This window comes from Prionailurus bengalensis, chromosome D4 (assembly GCF_016509475.1).
Source record: "Prionailurus bengalensis isolate Pbe53 chromosome D4, Fcat_Pben_1.1_paternal_pri, whole genome shotgun sequence".
In the NCBI taxonomy this organism is placed as follows: domain Eukaryota; kingdom Metazoa; phylum Chordata; class Mammalia; order Carnivora; family Felidae; genus Prionailurus; species Prionailurus bengalensis.
Window position 1 is genome coordinate 70288008 of NC_057359.1, and position 22000 is coordinate 70310007.

General features: G+C 45.6%; 1 protein-coding gene across 4 annotated transcripts in view; it reads right to left on the reverse strand.

The window, feature by feature from the left end:
- PTPN3 (protein tyrosine phosphatase non-receptor type 3) overlaps positions 1-22000 on the reverse strand; it is a 152960-nt gene that overhangs the window by 4732 nt on the left and 126228 nt on the right. For all 4 annotated transcript variants that reach the window (XM_043566470.1, XM_043566471.1, XM_043566472.1 and 1 more), the window contains 6 exons: positions 10465-10555; positions 10115-10176; positions 8097-8243; positions 2743-2871; positions 1698-1843; positions 1046-1181 (listed from right to left, as the gene is read on the reverse strand). In XM_043566470.1, coding sequence (XP_043422405.1) covers positions 1046-1181; positions 1698-1843; positions 2743-2871; positions 8097-8243; positions 10115-10176; positions 10465-10555 — 711 coding nt within the window. The remainder of the gene's footprint in view (positions 1-1045; positions 1182-1697; positions 1844-2742; positions 2872-8096; positions 8244-10114; positions 10177-10464; positions 10556-22000) is intronic.

Genomic DNA, 22000 nt, shown 5'->3' on the forward strand with positions numbered 1-22000 from the left:
GCTGAAGTTGGACGCTTAACCGACTGCGCCACCCAGGCGCCCCAACAATATTCTTAATAACCCGGTTTTTTCCCTCTTAATTGTATTTCCTGAGTCTAATATAAAACAAGAGGTCCCGATCATTAGAGAAATCTCATAAACTCTGTCCCTGAGCCTTTGAGGACACGGAGCTGGCTGCATGGTGGACTTCCCACTCTTTTCTTTGCTTACGCCGCCTCATTCATCTGGGGGGTTTTGCCTTAGAGGCCACTCCTCCAGAAAGCCTTCCTTGACTTTTCAAAGTCAGCTTTGATGGTCTTCCAGCGAGTTCTTACCCTTGGACTTCCCCCATTACTGCTGAGATTTATAACTAATTCAGTCTTCCTACTACATACAAGTCTGGGTCTCTTCGGTGTGTGCAATTATCTAAATGAATGTGGGATGGTCCCCATTTTGCAGATGGGGAAATGGAGACTTGGAGAGAAGCTAAGTGATTATCTAAGGTCACCCAGTATGTGGAGGGGCCTGAATCATGCTCATTTTTCTACATCACCCGCCCGGCCCCTCTTGTGGTTCTAGGGAAAAACCACAGGATTCCTCTTGAGGACACTTGCAGTGCCACTTACCCAGACGTGGCAGACATGGGAGATAGCCCAAGGAGGAGAGAGTAGGGCCATGTGAAACGTCCACTGAGCCAAAAGGCTCACCTGTACACGGACAGGTGGAGTAAAACCCTCAGGTGACTCTGTTTGCTTCTGAGGGACAAATGATGGGCCAGCGGCTTGACCATGTAGAATGCAACCTGGGCTGCTCCCTGGCCACGTGGCTGGCTGGAAACACAGCACAGACGCAGTGAAAGGGACGGACAGTGAGAGACAGAGGTCAGATGGGGTGGGCTTTGGAGTCGCTCAGCCCCTGACAAGTTTTGTGACCTTGGGCAAGCACTGCAGTGCCCTTGAGCCTTGGTCTCTTAACCTGCAAAGCCCTTCACACAGGCCTGGCCCAGGGCAAGTGCTCAGAAAGCGTGGGCCATTGTTATGACTTTTATCAATGGATTTCTACTCACTGATGTCTGCACCATCATGGCACGCTGGTCTCGCATTTTCCGGACGATGTCCAGTGGGTAAACGGGCAGGTTTCTCTCAGTTAGGCACATGGCTGTTTCCATGGTGACCAACACGCCAGTACGACCTATGCCAGCACTGGGGGGGACAGAAGCAGAGACCTGGGATTTGCTCAGGCAGTATTTCTGCACGGCCCAGCTTAATGCCTAGCCAGTTCCCACGTTTACTCAGACAGAGCTCTCCTCCCCTGACCTTCGGGAATACAAAACACACATTCAGGCTGTGCTCTCCAACAGGCTGAAAAGGCCTCTCCTCATATATTCTGAGGCCAGGGCTTAAACACCAATGAAAAGAAACCCACCTTTAAGGGCTGCACCCTCCTCTTGTTCACATCTATTGTGAAGGTCAGCAACTCAAGGACACAGGGAGAGCGGAGGGGGGGAGTGGGCTTCTTCAGTTCTACAATCAGAGGTTTATGCTTTCATAAAATTCCCAATCTTTTGAAACAGCGAAGAAGAAATGAGCAGAGCCTTCTCGTAAAAGCATAGAGTCTCGTGGGATTTAGGGTGATCTCTGCCAAGTTTCCTCAGGTCTTTCCCTACGGAATATGTGTATTTAAAAACCAAACCAAAGTAAACCTGGAAGCCACAGTACCTGCAGTGAACTAACACCGGTTCACCATCCACTCTCAGGGACCTCACGTAGTTTACAAATTCCAGAAAGTCCGAAGAGTCATCAGGAACGCCGTGGTCAGGCCACGCGACATACTGGAGATGTGTCACAGTGTGCTCTTCCCCGGTCTGTGGAAGATGCAGGGTGGCCTCGGTGAGCCAAGCCAGCAAGTGGGCAGCTTGAGTCTGGCCCCAGCCTCAGCCTCAGCTCAGCGGTCCTGTCTCCTGACGCCCTTTCACCTGCTGCGCGCAGCCCTGCGGTGGCCCCTGGAAACTCCTGCTCCCCCCTCCGGGACACAGCTCGGGCCACCCTGTCAGGACTGCTTCCTTCTGTCCACTGAGATTTCTTCCCACTCGCTCCTATGGTACTTGCCATCAGGGCCACACACACTGGCTTTTTCTTTTTTCAAGAGGGTAAAATACATGTAACACGAAGTTTACCATTTTAACCATTAAGTGTATATAGTTCAGTGCCATTAAGTACATTCCCAGGGTTGTGCAACGATCACTGCTATTACCCGGATTTTTTCACCTTCCCAAGCGGAAACTCTGTACCCATGAAGCACTAACTCTTCATTCCCCCCGCCCCCAGCCAATCACCCCACCTCTTTCTGCCTGATTGTGACTAGCCCAGGGACTCTATACAGTCACATAATACTTTCCTCTTGTGACTGGCTTACTTGACCTAGTATAAGGTCTTTCAAGGTTCAGCACTGCTATAACATGCATCAGAATTTCCCTCCTTTTAAAAGCTGAATAGCGCTCCACTCTGTAAATATACCACATCTTGTCTATCCATTTATCCGTCCCGGGGCACTTGGGCGTTCTCACTGCTGTCTAGTGTGAACAGTGGCGCTGTGAACAAGGGCGCTGGTTCTTTCACAAGCGTTTACCCAAATGCTCACCGGGAGTGAACGGAGAACAGACCTGGAAGCACTGCCCTGTGCAGGCCCCCAGCGGATCTGGTCTAGCACCTGCCTTGAAGCTGCACCCTCCCCCGGACCACTCACTGAAGGGACACCGCTCACCTCGGTGTTGGTGACCAGCATTTCTCGGAACACATAAGCGATGGTGCAGTCCTCTGACTGACAGCGGATGTGAAAGTTGCCGTGTTCCATGACGTCGGGAGGATCAGGCCAGTACTGGTGACATTTGGTCTGCAAGAAAACCCCTGGGTGTGAGCTAACCTCTGCTGTGGGGGTGGTGCACATGAGCCGTTACCTGGATGGACAGGTGGGCGTCTGACCGGAGCCCTCTCACTCACACCAGGTACTCTGGGAGCTGCAAAGCCAATGTGCTCTGGGTCTGTTCCCTGTTCCCAGAGGAGCGTCCCCTCCTCTCCTGGAGAGTAGGGTGGGGGTCAGCCTGCAAGGGCCGAGGCCACAGCTCTCAAGCCAGCCTGGAGCTGGAGCCCAGAGGAGGAGTACAGAGCTCACCCTCTTCGTCACCAGGGTCCACTTGCTGGAAGAACAGGAGAGGCCTCAGACACAGTGCCTTGACCTAGGAGCGGCCTCTCCCTCTCATCCTTTCCCATTCCCCATCAAGCCCACTCCAGGTGCTCAGGCCCCTTCTCTGCTCTCCACACCACCCCCCTTCCACCTCACCCTCCTTCAGCATCCCTCCCCTACCCACATGAGTAGAAGGAAGGCCTCATGGCACAGAGGTTAAGAGCACACAGGTGGAAGTCAGAACTCCACTGGACTCATTTTATCTTCTGTTAGCCACATGACTTTGAACCTGCTACCCAACCTCTCGGATTTGCAGTCTTTGCCTGACAGACAGGGACAGCACCTGCCTCCCAGACGGTGACAGAGGTCGGAGGGAATGGTGGGCAGTGCCAGGCTCACCATGGGGGCTCAGGTTACCATTGTTGTCATGGGGGCCCCACATCAACATGAAGAAGGGTGATCAGAGATTCCACAAAAATCCCAGGGAAAGAAGTTCCCAAACTGAGATGAACATCCCTTTACATTTGAGCAGTGTCCCCTAAGCCCTCAGATGACTCATAGAGCTGACATGACACACTCCTGGATGGCAGATGAGGAACCCTGGCCCCCGTGGGGTAAGCGACCTGCCCGAGGTCTCAGGGCTGCTGCGGCTTCCCTACAGCCTCAGCGAGCCCCCTGCGTCTCCCTTTTAATCCTCCCTTCCAAACCCTGAAGCTGTCTTAGCTCTTGCCTCTGGCTTCAAAGAAAAATTCAGGGCCATGCTATCCATCCCATCATAGTTCCATCAAATTCTGACTCACTCAAATTTTTTTTTTCTCCAAGCCTAGAGTTGCAACATCTTACATAAAAATTATATTTGTGTACAGCTAAAAGGGGCTATAAACCAACAGATGCACGTAATTTGTCTGGAACAGCTTTTCTATTCTTATTTTCAAACGTCACATGGAGTATTTGAAATTAAAGGATGCTGTTGGGAAGCTGGAGTTAAGAATTTACTTGTAAACCTTAAATGTGGGTATTTTGGCTAGTGGCCATTTCCCAACTTCCATAGACATGAAGGGGCCCCTGTCCCCAGAAGCCAAGGCAGAGTCGATACCCACTGGCCTATACCTGCCTCATCCTCACCAGGTGTTGGGGAACATCATCATAAAGACGTGACCACACTGGCCGGTGAGTTGGACCTGGGCACTCAGAGGCTCCACACGCCCTCCCCTGTCCTTGGAATGTGGGGTCTGCTTGCCTTTCCTGCTCCCAGGGGCTGAGAGGATAGTAACCTTAGGATAGTAACCTAAGGATAGCCTTAGGATAGTAACATGGGGTTGAAAACACCTATATTGTATACATAACTGAGCCCACTTAGGGTCTCTGTATAAACTTTTTTTTAAGTTTATTTATTTTGAGAGAGAGAGAGACAGAGAGAACGAGTGAGGGAGGGTCAGAGAGAGAGGGAGGGAGAATCCCAGGCAGGCTCTGTACTGTCAGCACAGAGCCCGATGTGGGCTTGAACCCACTAACTATGAGATCATGGCCTGAGCCGAATCCAAGAGTTGGACGCTTAATTGACTGAGCCACCCAGGTGCCCCTCTTTATAAACTTTTAAGATTTAGTGGAAAGGTGCAGGGAACCATTTGTTTTGTGGTTATGACAAGCCTCGTAAGTTCCCTTTGCTTATTTAAAATGCCACCTATGGGGCACCTGGGTGGCTCAGTTGGTTGAGCGTCCGACTTCGGCTCAGGTCATGATCTCACGGTCCGTGAGTTCAAGCCCCGTGTCAGGCTCTGTGCTGACTGCTCAGAGCCTGGAGCCTGTTTCCGATTCTGTGTCTCCCTCGCTCTCTGCCCCTCCCCTGCTCATGCTCTGTCTCTCTCTCTGTCAAAAATAAATAAACATTAAAAAAATTAAAATAAAATAAAATAAAATAAAATAAAATAAAATGCCACCTAATCTCAGTTGGTTAAGCGTCCGACTCTTGGTTTCAGCTCAGGTCATGATCTCATGGTTCATGAGTTTGAGCCTGCTTGGGATTCTCTCTTCCCCTCTCTCTCTGCCCCTCCCCTGCTATGTTCTCTCTCTCAAAATCAATAAACTTAACAACAACAACAACAACAACAACAAAAAGCCACCCCAAACTGCCACCTACCAACCTAGAGTAGCCTGCGTCTTCCTTCAGTGTCTCCCGGTCCCCTGCATATGGGGGCTGGCTTCATATTATACCTGGGTAGCCTGCCCGGGCGGGCTGCAGACCCACACAGGGTATCAATTTCTGCTACAGACTCTCAAGCATCCTACTCACAGGACAACGGATGGGAAGGGTCTCTGAAGTGATCAGCCCATATAAGGCAGAACTACAAACACCTGTTTCCAGAGATTCCCAGCGAATTCACCAGAACTGGACATTCTACTTCTTGATCAAATTTGGATTTTAGGTCTATTTGGATCTCAAAGCACTAAGGGTGTAGTAGAAAGAGCAAGGGGTCTGTGAAACCCTCAGTTTCAATCCTGGTTAATAATGCGCTCCACTAACCAAGTGTGTGATCCTGGGCAAGTTACTAGACTTCCTTCAGTCTCTGTTTCCACATTGATGCTGGCTGTTGGGGGGAGGATGCTAACGCCTACTATCTACTGAACAGTGTGTGCCTAGTTCTCAATGGTACTTTTTATGGACATTAGCTTGACCTCAAAAACCCTATGAGGTAGATACTATTAGTGTCTCTGTTTCGCATATGAGTAAACTGAGGCTCTGGGGGTGAATCAACTGGTATGAGATCATCCATATCAGAAGTGGCACATACACAGGGAGAAGCTGTGGGTGGTGGTGAGGACCAGATAAGGATCCTCAAGATAAAGGGCTCGGGTCAGCTGAGAGTTTGTAACAGGAGAGGGAGGAAACATGTAGCCTGGATTTCAGAAGAACAGGTTTCTAACAATTGATAAACAAGAGGGGTAAGTCCCCAGGGCCAGAGATAGTGAAGGGACTGCTGACTCAGGACAAGGGGCCTGCTGGGCTGGGCTTAGTCAGAAAGACAGGCTGGGAAACAGAGAAGCCCCCTGGGCCACAGGGAGACCTCAGAGGAGCTCAGGTGCAGAGTAGATGAATAAGAGGGGGGTGGGTGGAACGCAATCAGGACAGAGCAGGCGGGGCAGGACCTGTAAGAACAGCCAGAGGAAGTAAGGCCTATCGGAAGGAAGAAAGGGCCCTTCTTTCTGAGCTGGAACAATTAGGACAAGGGAAGAAGGGGCTCCTGTCCAGAGCAGATCATCTGTCGCTAACCATGCCTGTTGCGGCTCACTAATGACCTCAGAGCGGGAAAGGGCAGAGTCAACTTTACAGCAGAAAGAGAAGCCCAATCCAGGTGAGGAGACCACGCCCCATGGCCCTGAAAGACCTTACGACCCAGCAGAATGGCACCTCCACGAATATTTTGAGAGAACCTGGAGCATTCAAGCACCCAGAAGTCACAGAATAGGCAGACAAATATAGCTCAGTTTTCAAATGGGGGGACTGGCAGATTGTGGAGACGGGGAGGCAATAAAGTTGACATTAGTCATCTACAAAATAGCAGAAATGGCCCAGAACAGGGCCTACAGTGTGGGGTGTGGTGGTGGAATCAGAGGATTAAATAACAGAACTGCATGGCGGTAAAGCAAACTTTGCCAAGGATGGTCTCAACTTGGGTCGAGGATGGCTTCAACATCACTCCCCTAATACTTTAACTCTCTTTTATGAGAGAGAGAGAAAGAGTGTGTGTGCGCACATATTTGCAAGTGCCGGCTTTGGGTTCTGAGCCTAGAAGGCAAGAGTATTTACTTAGAACTTAATAACACAAGTCTGACATTATTTTTAGATCCCTAAAGAGCCAAGTGCATAGAGGAGAGGGGTAACTTATTCTGTGTCTTCCAGGTGGGAGAAGCAGGTGGGGTGGAGGTTCAAGGCCATGTGGATTTCAGCTAGTTGTAAGGAGTAATTTTTTAAAAATCAGGGCTGAACACTAACAAGATGGACCTTGGAGGTGCTTTTGCAGAAGTGGGGAGCCCTCTGCCTGGGAGACACACACACAAGTCCTTTGCAATCCCTGGGGCTATCTCTGCAGAATTAGTAGGAATTCTTATTTTGCTGTTTCAGGTTGAGAGTATAGACTGTTCTCAAACATACTATTCATTCCAATCCTGTGTATTCTGATTTTCGGTGTGGATCAATTTGGTATTCTGAACCATGTACCAAGGAGAGAGGCCTGGGAGGAAGCAGCACACAGATCATTCAAAGCAGGTGGCTCAAAGTTAATTTATATCTGATTTTGGAATGGGTTTCTGAATAAATGTTTCATAATGAAGATATCTCGATGTATGCACAAGTTAGAGAATGTATAATACAGGTACCCCTTGCACAGTGACTACTGTTATATAACCAGTGATCTGTTCCTATGGAAAATGCATGCCCTGCTAAAGCACAGTGTGGTGCCCATCACTCTCCTAATCAAGCCCTTCTTTCTTCTTTTTGCATCGGCTTTTGCTGCAACGCAAACAGAGGCTGACAGAAGTTGTAATGCCTCCCACTTGTTATGGCCACTGTGAGCCTAGCACCCACACTGCTCTTCGCAGGACCAGCCCTTGTCCTGGGTGGGTGAGGCTGCAGTCAACACACGGGTTCTGGGGCAGGGGAGGTGAGGCAAAGGAGACTGCCTTCTGGCTGATTATAATGGATCTGAGCCAGGAGTGGGAGGGGCTGTGTGAGCTCAGAGAAAGGCCAGGGAATGGACAGGAGTGCTGAGCTTCCCGACACTGGAGGTGACTATCAGTAAGTCTCTAAAGGAGATTTATGGGTCATGTAGGGGCTGGACCAAGTGATATTTAAGACCCTTTCCAGGTCTGAGATTCATGTTGCATAGAGCATGGCGTGACACGCCCACGTTTGAATCAGAAATCAAGCCACTTACCCGCCCTCGCTCTGTGAGAGTCGTCAACATGACAATGAGTGATAACTTCTGATCCCAGACGACTTGCCAAAATTGTGCACAGGTATGTGGCAGGGGCCCCTGAGCGGCGATGTACTTGTTCACAAGGTTAGCAGCAGGAATTTCCATCTGGCAAGAGATTGTTAAGACATTAGAATCTGTCACTGCCACAAGGTGGCCACGGAACTGGATCTTACACTCTTCTAGTTGGTAACGGACATCACACCAGAATATTCTGTCAATGTACAGCCAATAAGAAAAATCAAAGAAAAAGCCATTTTTAAAAATCCTTGAAAGATACTTGACAATAATACTAGCATTAACTACTTAAGATAAAGCTATATGACACTCAGTAGGCAATAATCAGAAATATACCTACAAGACGGCAGAAGAGTTTGAATGATCTTTACTGCTATATCGAAATTGGTCATCTGCATTTTCAGCCATTCATACCAATCTTCATGCCCAAATCTTTCCCCACACAGGGCTTTCTATCAAAATCTACTTGCTTTTCTTTGAAGCATAGACCATACAGCCTTATACCACCACTATGCTGCACTTTGCTTTCTGCAGGGTTCCAATGCCCGTGTCATCGAGTTGATCAATCCTTCCCCCCACCCAGCTTTATTGAAGTGTAACTGACAAAAATTGCATGTTATTTAAGGTATACAACATGATGGTTTGATGTATGCATATATTGTGAAATGATCACCACAATCAAGTTAATGATCACATCCATCACCTCACACAGTTATTTGAGTTGATTAATGTTAAACATCAAAATGTTTTCAACTGTCCTCAGTATCCCTCCTCCCATCCTGCTCTGCTTTTACTTCTTCCCTCTGAACAGAGTCATTTCTATGAAAAAACAGTCAGAACCTGCTGAACTTTCAAGTGACACTGTGATTCATACATTCTTAGGTGGGGTACACAGAGGCACTCAATTCATGGTTTCGTTGATGCTTGGGTTAATGGCTTCTTCAACCCTGGTCTCAGTTCCCCAATTTCCCTGTAAAGACACCAGATTACGTGATCCTGCTGACCTCACCAAATCTGATGCTCTGCTTTCAAGGCACCAGGAATGTTGAAGTGAGGGTCAATGAATTCCATAGATGTTTTGGGATAAATGGAATCACTGATAATACCCATCTTTGTTAGGGTAGTTTTTGATATTTTGCTATAACTTGAGAACTTGAGAAATCATCTGTTCATGTAGGTCAAGGGTTGGCAAACTTTGGCCTGAGGGCCAAATCTGACTGCCACTTTGCAAGCTAAGAGTGTTTTAAAAATATTTTTACATGGTTGCATTTTAAATGGTTATATAACTACTTAAGTAATAGCCTCCATTTTCCCTCAGCTTGCAAAGACTGAAATATTATCTGGTCCTCTACAGAAAAAGTGTGCTGACCCCTGGTTTAAATGAAGAAAATGAGGCTCAGAGAGGCCAAGTAAGTTGCCCAAGATTCATTTTCAGGGTTGAATGAATGCTTTTCCCACAACATGTGAAATTTTTTATGTTTTCTTTTTGGGTTACAGGCACAAGTGGTTTTTTTCTCTCTTATTTTTAGGTGGGATGTACAGTAATAACATGGCGGGGGGAAGGGAAACACAGAAAGTTACAAGCGCACCACCGGCAAACAAAAAACCCCCCAAAACCAAAAAAAACCCCACAAAAAACCCTCAAACAACAACAAAAAAAACCCCACAAAAATGTCAGCAGTTCAAGACAGAAGGCATGTGGATGATGGGAGTCAGAGACACAGAATCTGAGTTTTGGTCTCACCTTCTGTTAGCTTTGTGACTTTTCAAATTATTTAATCTCTCTGAACCTTAGTTTTGTCCTCTGTAAAAAGACTATTCTGCCTTCCCTCAATGGCTGCTGGGGTGCTGAAATGAGGGGGTGAACAGGAGAGCACTTGGTCAACTGCAAAGCACCACCCATACCATTCATGCTTGTTACAGTGATCAGTGGGCTCTTATTATCCAGATTCTTGACTTACGTTCACATAACTCGCATTAATATAATCTTCATTTCCCTGCAATAATACCCGGGTAGTGTCATCTGTGGGGGAGAAACAAATTTACCAATTATCCTGAGCATTATTTTTATCGGACCAAGGAAACAAGAGTTCAGTCCCCAACCCCATCCACAGCTTTGCCTCATTAGCATAAACACTATTCCCCAACTGTTCAGAGTCGAAATGGCGGCAGTAAAAATGGTGGTGTTTACAGACACACTGAAAATCGTTCCAGAATACAAGACAATCTGTGTTAAAAAGGGAAACATTATCTCAGCGTGTTGGGGGTGGGGGGTGGGGGAGAGAAGGAAGCATTCACACCGGGTACTCACAAGGCAGCACATCTTTATATCGGTTTTTGTCCAAATTTTGAGGCAGCTTTGCAAACGTGATGGCCAGACCGGGCTTCTTTCTGTAGAGTTGCTACATAACAAATACAGAAGTGGGGGAGAAAAAAACAAACTAAAAAAAAACCAACCTTGCAAAAAACAGCTATGGAGGGAGCATGGAAACATACTTTTAACAATAAAGTCTACCACTCGTGGCACTAAATCTTAACATTTAAAAATGATTAGGTGCTATGTTTTAAAAGAAAACTCTTCCCAATAAGAAATTCTACAATCCCATGAGAAACTGACTAAACTCACTAATTTTTTTTTTTCAACGTTTTTAAATTTATTTTTGGGACAGAGAGAGACAGAGCATGAACGGGGGAGGGGCAGAGAGAGAGGGAGACACAGAATCGGAAACAGGCTCCAGGCTCTGAGCCATCAGCCCAGAGCCTGACGCGGGGCTCGAACTCCCGGACCGCAAGATCGTGATCTGGCTGAAGTCGGACGCTTAACCGACTGCGCCACCCAGGCGCCCCACTAATTTTTTTTTTTAACATGAGGATCTTTGGGGGGAAAAAAGTCACAGGAAGGGGTGTGAGTCATAGATAATGGATCATGGTAAGTAAAATCTTGTCTTTTTGACAGTTATTTGACAAATGATAAAAGCAAGTCGAGAAAGAAAAGAATTCTGACTCAAAGTTCAATGGAAACCATTTATATTAGTCTAAAAACATTTCTCTCCAGTTCAATGGAGTGAACCGGGTTCTTAGCTGAAGAACAAGAGCATTTCATTCATCTTCTCAGAAGTATGTTTGCACAGTAAAAACATTTCTTCCAATACGTAGTAAACTTCATTTAAGAGGTATCTTTGCTGTACAATATAATAACTAGCAAAAAATCCAATTAAGCCATCTTTGCACATCTATAAGCCCCTATTACATGTTTGTGCAGTGCGTGATGTGATTCTGACAACGGTTGTGTGAGAGGTACTAAGAGGACCCTTCTTTTGCAAGCAAGGAGGAGAGATTAAATACCTTGGCTCACAATCACCAACGGGAGGCTGAATTCAGATCTGACTCAATGCTAGAGTTTTCTCTTCCTTTGAGAACACTCCACTGAGGTATGACTGTCATGTAAAAAGTGGTACATATTTTGGGGCGCCTGGGTGGCGCAGTTGGTTAAGCGTCCGACTTCAGCCAGGTCACGATCTCGCGGTCCGTGAGTTCGAGCCCCGCGTCAGGCTCTGGGCTGATGGCTCAGAGCCTGGAGCCTGTTTCCGATTCTGTGTCTCCCTCTCTCTCTGCCCCTCCCCCGTTCATGCTCTGTCTCTCTCTGTCCCAAAAATAAATAAACTTTGAAAAAAAAAAAAGTGGTACATATTTAATGTACACACCTTGATGAGTCCGGGGATAAGTATACACCAGGGAAACCCCACAAAGACCACAGACACATCCATTCCTTCCCAGTTTCCTCCTGCCCTAGAGTTTTTTCATACAACTGTTTCTCACACTTTGAGCTAGAGAGTGAAATACTAGTCACTGTGGTTTTATGAAAGTTTACAAACAATACAACTTTCTCTCAATGTTGGAAGCAACCTTTTCTTCCCTTAGAATATCTGGGAAATTCAGACTAGTATAAAGAAAAAAAATTATCAGTAATTTCACAAACCCAAGGGAACCCTTTTCACATTTTTTTTTCTCCAGTTTTCTTTGTATACAAATAAACATAAGTACACATATAAACAGAGAAGACACAGATGTACATTTTTAAAAACAAAAAATAAGACTGAATTACAAATGAGCATTTCTTATACTGTGTTCTATGGAACCCCAGTGTTTGGAAAGATACTAATAGGTATTCCTTAGAAAGTTTCAAGGTCAGGGGCACGTGGGTGCCTTAGTCACTTAAGCATCTGACTTCAGCTCAGGTCATGATCTCATAGTTCGCGAGTTCAAGCCCCGTGTCAGGCTCTGAGCTCAGAGCCTGGAGCCTACTTCGGATTCTGTGTCTCCCTTTCTCTCTGTCCTTCTCCTCGTGCTCTCTCTCTCTCTCTCTCTCTCCCTCCCAAAAATAAGTAAACATTAAAAAAAAGTTTCAAGGTCAGAGAAATTTGGAAAATATAAGCCATCGTATGTTCTATGAATCTCCAAGAAGCTCAACCTTGCAGTATTTAAGCTTATTTAATTCTGATTAGCTAAGCATTTCTCAAGCTAATTTGGCCATGGAGGACCTCACATCCCATAAGAAGTATTCCGGGAAATACTACCATAATTTTGAAGCCTGAAGCCTGTTTTTTCCTACTTATTATAGAGTGTCTAGGTCCTTGTGCCATTAAATATCCTAAATATTCTTTACATAAAATGATTTTTACTGGATCATAGTTTCTCATAATTTAACTTTTACTTTACTTTTGATTAGGGGGTTTTCAATGTTTTTACTCATAAACTTTTAGAAGAATTAGTATATCAAAACATATTTTTATGGATTTTGATACATATAATCAAGTTGCCCTACAGGTGTGTATGAGAATTGCTAATCCACTAAATTGCGGCCAAATCATCAACTAAAAGGTGTTTGCAATTTGAATAAGAAGGCTGGACAGTAGTTTCCCCCCAATATTTTTGCAACTTGTATTTTTTGTTGTGTAAATTGGCCTCAGTGAATCTGTTTTCCTCTTATTGGTTCTTTTTTTTTTTTTTAAGTCTATTTATTTATTTTGGGAGAGAGAGAGAGAGAGTGCAAGTGGGAGAGGGGTGGAGAGAGAAAGACTGAGACATCAGCCCAGACTTTGATACAGGGCTTGAACCTATGAACTGTGAAATCATGACCTGAGCCAAAGTTGGATGTTTAACTGACAGGGCTAACCAGGCACCCCTCTTTTTTTCTTTTTAATTAAATAAACAAACTGCATAGCAATCATTAGGAGAAAATTAGCATCAGGATTTTTGGCAACAACAATTGTGTCATGTCTTATATGTTTACCAAATGTTTAGAATTTGCAATCTCTCCTCCAGCTCAGCTACTGATCTTCACAATTTCAGTTTGTAACAAATAGCCCCTGAATTTTTTTTTTTTTTTTTGAGAGAGCCTGAGAGTTCACCCATGTGCTTGAGCGAAGGAGGGGCAAAGGAACAGAAGGGGTGAGGGAGAAGGAGAGGAAGAGAAAGAGAGAATATCTTAAGCAGGCTCCACACAGTACTTGATCTCAGGACTGTGGCATCATGACCTGTGCCAAAGTCAAGAGTCAGCCACTCAGCCCACTGAGCCACCCAGCTGCCCCACCAGTGAACAACTTCTTAAAGGTCTGACAGCTTTAATGGACAGAGAGCATTCTAGAAATAAATTCAGGATTTACTGGAAGGTTTGGTTTGATACTGTAAGAAAAATATCTGAGTCAAATTTCCCCAAATGACATTTTGGTTCTGACTAACTGCATAGAGGTAAAATCCAATTAAGTGAATATAATCAGTAAAGCTAAGCCGGAGGTTCAAGGATTTTTTTTTTCCAAATAAAAGCATAAATGTAATCAACTTGAGATGGTCTAACAGAAAAGCACAGATCCAGCAAAAGGCTTTAATTACAATAAGTATATAAATGTATCTCAGCAGTAATGATCTGTTGATAAGATTGTCAAGGTACTAAAATAAAAAATAAAATAGCAGTGTTTAAACATTTTTAAATGTGCACTCCCCGGGCTTTATCTGACAGAAATGCATAAAGATACATATCAAAGAAATTTATCTACAGCAAAGCATTTTTTTTTATTAGAAAACTGGAAACAGCCTGAACATTTCCCAACAGGGAGAGGTATTGACTTAAATTATGGTACAGTCATACCACAAAATTATGTGCAATAAAAAGATTAAACTACAGGTTTGGAAAGATATTCATTCATCTATTCTGAAGAATGCAAGTTATAAGGGCACCTGGCTAGCTCAGTTAGTAGAGCAAGAGACTCTTGGTCTCAGGGTTGTGAGTTCAAGCCCCATGTTGGGTGTAGAGAGTACTTTAAAATAAAATCTTGGGGCGCCTAGGTGGCTCAGTCAGTTAAGTGTCCAGCTTTCACTCAGGTCATGATCTCGTGGTTCTTGAGTTTGAGCCCCACGTTGGGCTCTGTGCTGACAATTCACAGCATGGAGCCTGTGTTAGATCCCGTGTCTTCCTCTCTCTCTGCCCCTTCCCCATTCGCATGCTCTCTCTCTCAAAAATAAACATTAAGAAAAATCTGTTTAAATCTTAAAAAAAAAGTAATGCAAGTTACAGAATACAGTGGCGATCCCTTTTATATACAACAGCACACACACACATGTGTATAATGTATATGTGTGTGCACTTGTGTATATAACACATCTCGGCATGAGCACTGGAACAAGTATGGAAGGACAGGCATCAGATTGTTATTTGTAAATAGTAACAAAGAGGAAGAAGCTAAAGAATATGGGAGTCAGGAGATAATTCTACTTTGGCTATTTCTAAATTACTTGAATTATTACAATGCAAATTATTTCTTAAATTCAAATGACTGAAAAAAACCAGAAGAAATGTACACATAAAATTAAATTCTACAAAAAGCTGGGTGAACAGGGATATGATTTTTGGGGCCTTTAGAAAGTACAACACACTCATATTCATGTCTGCCTTGCAAGGTGAGCACTGAGCCATAATTCTGCTAAACTGCTTCAGTTCTAGTTTCTGAAGGTGTTAAGAGTTGGGTTTTTGGTTTCCTTTACTTTACTTTTTCTCCAGATCTTGTGAGCTACTCAGCAGGCTATGAGAACACTACTTGGAGAAGGGTGGTTCAGAGTAGAAAGTGAGATGCTGGAAACCCATGTAGATCTTTCTGGAAGGCTCGTGGATGGAGGGAAAGGAATTAAAGACCATCAGCCGTAATTAAGACAAGGCTCTTTCAAGAACTACTCATTGTAAAAATATGCTTGGCTTTGGTTATTCCCAGGCTAAAGGTGTGTGAGGTGGGCAAGAGCTCCCAGTTACAGACCCTGGCAATTCTGCCCTAGAATGAGAGGGGCCGGGAGGCTGGAGAAAGAGTCCCAGCGACAGACGGTTAGAAGATCACTTAGTTTTATTAAAAACTATTGATTTTTAAGTCCTAAAGTGCTTTGGTCTCATCAGAGTGTAGTTCTAAAAAGCTGTGAAACTTAGGGCTAAAAATTATAAAAAATCAGCTGAGAAAGGGTTGTTCTGGAACAACCGTATTTAAATTAGTGCCTACATCACTGGCTCTAGCTTCCAAAGACAGAAAGTGGCACAGCAAAGGCTGGACCTCTCTAGTGCCGTACCGCTGGGGTGGGTAAGATGACACAGTTTTCCCATTTAAACATTTCTTCTTCGAAAAAGTCTCCTAATAATAGAGAGAGGGTATCAGGAGAGGACTCTGATCTCTTCAGACTTCTGGCCTAACCACAGATGTGAAATCTGGTCACAATCCTCAGAGGAAGTGTTTGGACACTTAATGGGCTCCGACCCTGTTGGATGCTGGCAAGGCCCCACACAGGGGAAGCAAGCATTCTATCACCCAGAGAAAGGGAGAATTCCTGGAGGCTGAGAACCCAAGGGAGGCAGAAGAAAAAGGAAAAGACAGGGAAAAAAAAAAAAAAAGGAGGGGGAGCTGAAGGGGCAATAGGTAAGGAGAGATCAAACAGTAGAAAGACTCCCTTTCAGGGAGCCTGGGTGGCTCAGTGAATTAAGCATTTGACTTGGGTTCAGGTCATGATCTCACGGTTTGTGAGTCTGACCCCTGCATCAGGTGCTCTGCTGTCAGCATGGAGCCCGCTTCGGATCCTCTGTCCCCCCTCTTCCTTTCCCCCTGCCCCACGTGCACTAGCTGTATCTCTCTCACAATAAATACACTTTAAAAAAACATGAAAGGGGCGCCTGGGTGGCTCAGTCAGTTGGGCGTCCGACTTCGGGTCAGGTTGTGATCTCACAGCTTGTGGGTTTGAGCCCTGCGTCTGGCTCCGTGCTGACAGCTCAGAGCCTGGAGTCTGCTTTGGATTCTGTGTGTGTCTCTATCTCTGTCCCTCCCCAACTTGCATTTTGTCTCTCTCTCTCTCTCTCAAAAATAAATAAACATTAAAACAAAATTAAAAAAAAAAAAAGAGTCCCTTTCATGGCTTCAGCAATGACCGGGATCTACTGGAAGGCAATGACTTTCCAAACAGCTGCTTACAGCCTACTTCCTGCATCAAGCACCCAACTGTGGTCTTCATGAAGGTAGGCGTCTTGTTTGCTGAGTTCATCACCATAAACCCTAGGCCAGCACCGCACCTGGCACAAAGTGCGTGCTCCATCACCATTTGTAGAGTGAAGGAACAACGGATCTGCAGCTTTGAACAAAGGGTGCAAACCACCGAGGAAAGCCTGACAAGGGGTGTCATGGAGCCATACAATTAAGATAAGAGCAACTCATTTTCCATGAGGGCCTTGAGAGGCTGTTTCCCCAGTAGCACTTTGCAGACCTAATTTACTACTCAGGGGCAGTCCGTCTACACCGGGGACTTTCCCTTTCCCTTGTACCTGACCCAGTCAGAGGGCAAGGGATGCTGGAGGGGACCTGGAACCTCCTTCTACATTCCTATGAGGGTTTGCTGAAATAAACTAACACGACTGCTAGTGATTTGACGACCTTCAATAGTGCCACTTTATTTTTTTTAACTTTATTTAATTAGAGAGAGAGACAACACACGTGGGTGAGCAAGTGTGGGAGGGGCAGAGAGAGCGGCGGGGACAGAGGATCCAAAGTGGTCTCTGGGCCGACAGATAGCAGAGAGCCCAATGTGGGGCTCAAACTCACTATGAGATCATGACCTGATCATAACCGACTAGGCCACCCAGGTGCCCCAATAGTGCTACTTAAAAAAATTTTTTTTTAATATTTATTTTTGAGACAGAGAGATAGAGTACGAGTGGGGGAGGGGACAGAGAGAGAGAGAGAGACAGAGACAGAGAGAGAGAGAGAGAGAGAGAGAGAGAGAGAGAGAGAGAGACAGGAAGACACAGAATCCTTATCAGGCTCCAAGCTCTGAGCTGTCAGCACAGAGCCCAAGGTGGGGCTCAAACTCACGAACTGTGAAATCATGACCTGAGCCAAAGTCAGACGCTTAACCGACTGAGCCACACAGGTGTCCCTTAACAAAAAAAATTTTTTAATGTTTATTTTTGAGAGAGAGAGAGAGAGAGAGAGAGAGATAGAGAGAGAGAGAGACAGCGTGAGTGGGGGAGGGGCAGAGAGAGAGGGAGACACAGAATCTGAGCTGTCAGCACAGAGCCCAACGTAGGGCTTGAACTCACAAACCGTGAGATCATGACCTGAGCAGATAGTCGGACGCCCTACTGACTGAGCCACCCAGGCGCCCCCCAATAGTGCTACTTTAAATACACAGTCCCAGATGCAGATCCCACCCTTTGGGATCAGGTAATCTTTCATACATAAATACATGATAATAAGCTGGGGTGCCCCTTCCTTTAAATGGGCATCTGGCATTTGAAATGTGAAGCCCTCACACCTGCTCCTGCTATTTCACACATCACAGAATACTTTCCTTAAAGAAAAAAAAAAACTATCCGGAAAAATTCTTACATGCTTTTTTCTAAGGTATGAATTCTAATCTTGAAGGTATAATTGCCTTCACTAATTTCTACGTGTGTCAATTTAAACCTCTCATTAAGTCTTCAGCTACCTTGGTCCTTCCAAATCAACTTTTATAGTAATCACAGGAGCCAGTGAGTCACTTGTTTTGACACCTCTAAGGGCGATGTAGGAGGGAGTTCAGGAAAAAAGGGTTAGGAGAGAGAAGAAGACGGGTTCTGGCTTTGGTAAAGGAGGAAAGCGAGGTGGGATGGGTGGGGTATCTGAGTTGGACATGGTCTCTGGTGGAGTGTTGTAGATGCTGCCCTTACCAGCGTGGAAAGGGCCGGAGGACAGATGTTCATTTCCGATCAACCCCACCCCAAAAGCCTCTGAATAAGTCTTAACTGGACAAGGAGGCAGGGAAGTTGCAGGTCACCTGGTCACTGGATGAGGATGGGCACAACTGTCCTTAGCTGGGAAGCTGGTTCTCAAAGGACACCCCTTCCCTTGCTTACACAGAAAGGCCAACTCAGGGAAAGCATGAAATGAGCCACAAATTTTATTCAGGAAGGAATGAACCTGGGGCAGACTTAATGAGTCCCTTAACGAAAGACATCCTGGAGGTGGTGAAAGACTGGGGGCCTTGCGAACCCCAAATCTTCTCCTTTACATGAGACAGAGTGACACCCTACCTTGGCTGAACCAGGTAGAGTATTCAGGCAGTTTGATGCCAATCAGTCACACAGAGTAGCTCAGGCAGTGTAGATCCCAGAGGGGAGGGCTCAGACTGGGGGCTGGGTGAGCAGCTGGCTGGCACCCGGCAGTGGTGAGTTCTGACACTAACTAGGCTTTAACACAGATTCTAATCTGACCTCTATCTAACAACCAGCTATTTGACACAAGGCAAGTCCCCAACCCCCAAGTCTCATTTTCTCCGTCTACAAAGGCGTGATCCTAAAGTTGTGAGAATCAACAGAGACAACATATGTGAAATACACTTGGCAGATTCCAAAGTGCTACAGAAATGCTAATTATCATTAAGCGTGATTTTATTACAGCTGGGACCACATGCTCTTTGGAACACATTAGCAATTGTTTACCAAAAGCCATGGGAGGGGTGGGGAATCCCCTAATGAAAAAATTCTTCAAAACGAGCTTTGCTGAAAACCAGCTAGCCATCACAGGAGGGGTTCCATCTATGGCCCAGCTCCCCCAGGGCAGGCCCTTGGCAACATGGAGTGGGGGGCATGGGCACCTGCTAGGGACCAGCCTCTCCTTTCTGCTTCTGTCCAGAGCACAGCCCCCATTAGACATGCTGATGGTCCCGGAGAAACAGGTGGAAAAACCAAAACAGCCAAGACTCTGGAGTTAGACACCCCAGCCTTCCAAGCCCAGCCGACACCACCACTTCCTGTACAGAGACTGAGCGTGTTTTTTTAGAAATAATAATAGTTGTTACTTTTTATCGCATCCTTAGCATGTGCTAAACAACGCACTGAGCATTTATCTCATCGAACCCTTACAACCAACCCATGTGCTACCCAATTTAGAGCTGGGGAAGTAGAGGGCACAGAGAGGTGAAGGGACGTACCACCTGAGGTCACACAGGAAGTGAGTGACAGACCCAGGATTTAAAGTCTGCCTCTGTGTGGCTAGATTGCTTCTCAGATCTCTCCTAGCTCTGATGCCATACTAAACGGAAAACAAGCCCCACACATAGACAGCACTGTTTCCAAACGCTGTACAGCTGTTCGGAGAACAAGCTCCTGAGTGAGCCTGTCAGATTCCAATCAGGCCGAACCATTTACTGTGCACTAAGCTCTCTGAGATCTGATCCTTCATCTACACAGTGGGGATAACAGTTCTGTGAGGTGGGGCACATAAAGCATGTGCCACATACTAAGTGCTCAATTAAAGGTTTCCCTTTGTAGTGGTTTCCTGTCTGATCTGGCTTCCTTGAGCATCCCTCCACTCTAGCAGCTGTGGGAGACATCTCCCCCCCCCCCCCATAACCTGGACTGTTACATTACTTTCCACACTCTAGGGCTCCTTGGGGGGCAGTGTGGGGAGACTGAAGAGGCAGGGCTCCATGTACCCCACCAGCTCCATCACAGAGCAGCTCTGGTGTTCTCTCCTCTGCAAAAGATATTAGTTACAAAGATGGTTTCCTTACTTAATTTCTAGAAAATATATAAATGAAGTGTGTAGATACTAAACTTTAACCCTAAGATTTCTGTGTTCTCCATTCCTCATGCTACAGTCCAACTCTACACCCTATATACCCACTTTGGGCGGGTAACAGTGGTACAGGGGTTCTGGTACAATCTCTTCTCTGTCATCCCTTAGGTCACCTTGTGCACTAAATCCTCCTGCGGATCTTGTGCAGAGCAGCAGCACCTAGTAGGGCTGACCCAGCAGCTGTGGGCGGGGCTCCACTTAACATGCTCCTCAGGCCACATGCAGGTGGTGAGGGTATCACCCTTGGAGAGACACTCCTCAGAACCACAGGATAGTGGGTACTTCTCACTCAAGTATTTATAAACTTCTTAGTGAAGTTCAGTGAACAGCATGTAAGGAAGATCTTCTGTGGGATTCCCATATGAATAACGAAAGTGGACGCAGCTGAGTGGAGGGGGTTTTCTGGAGCACGGTTTCAGAACCACAGTCAAGCTCTTGTTCCCTCTTTGGGAGCCCACAGTGCCTCCTTGTGGACAATCTGATCAGGGACAAATGGTGTGCACTGGAAGGACTTCCATCGCCTGGAGACTCTCCCAGGACTCTGTTGCATTGCTCAACTCGGGGAGGCCTGTTTCCCTGTGCTACCTGACACCTTAGGAACTTAGTCTGCACTCAGGCTGTGACCTTCTTGGAACGACCTTCCCTCCACACTTAATCCCACCCATTCTCTATCAATATATCTCACCCCAGCGGACCTCCCGGAACCCCCTTACCTCTAGTTCCTACAGAGCATACATCCTACATAAGGAAAGCTTGTCCTACCTTGGTCTTCAGTGGTTTCTGGGACTCATGATACATCCCCCAGATATTAGACCGTAAGCTCCTTGGGACCAGAAACCCTCCCTTCCCCTCATTGTGCTCCTGATCTACTGGTTTCGGCACATGGTAAATACCTAATATACGCTTGCTGAAATGAATGAAATACCTAATATACACTTGCTGAATGAATCAATTCCTCCATGGCGCCCCCCCCCCCCACCTTTCCCATCCCCTCCAATGCCCAATACAAATAAAACCCATATTCTGTAACTGGCTTTTACCTTCTTGTTTCAATTATTTTGGAGAGGGTTTTAAAATGTTGAGTTTTACAGTGTTTAAAATGTATATTTCAATTTTGAACTTAAGTCAATAGAGCCTCTTGCAGGACACTGGAAAAAAGGGCTATTTCTCTTTGTAGTCACTCAGTATATATCTATCACTTCTACCCAAGTAATTAGATTATTCCTACTCTCTTACCCAGCTTTCATTTCCACACAATAGGGAGCTATATTTTGTTTTCCAGGGTGGGGTCAATTATCATCACCTTTCACTTGTGGGTTTTTATTTTCTACTGTTGTTCAGATACACACTGCTCTAATAATCTATTTTATTTACCTTCTATTCCTTATACCATCATAAACTTTTCTTTTGCTTAAGTCTCTTCACTTTGCATTCTTTCCTGTTTCGTGTTCACATTACTCAAGCTTTCCTGAGTCAATATGCGATCACATGCATTTGACAAACAAACTTCTTAGTTTTGCTTCTGTGACTTTTCCCTTGCTATGGCTGACTTGTGCTTTTGAATCTGATCTGGGACTCTTTCCTAATTTGTGAATCCAGACTGTGTATGTTGTCGTTAATCATGATCTATTTTATTTTTTTTAAGATTTTAATTTTAGGGGCGCCTGGGTGGCGCAGTCGGTTAAGCGTCCGACTTCAGCCAGGTCACGA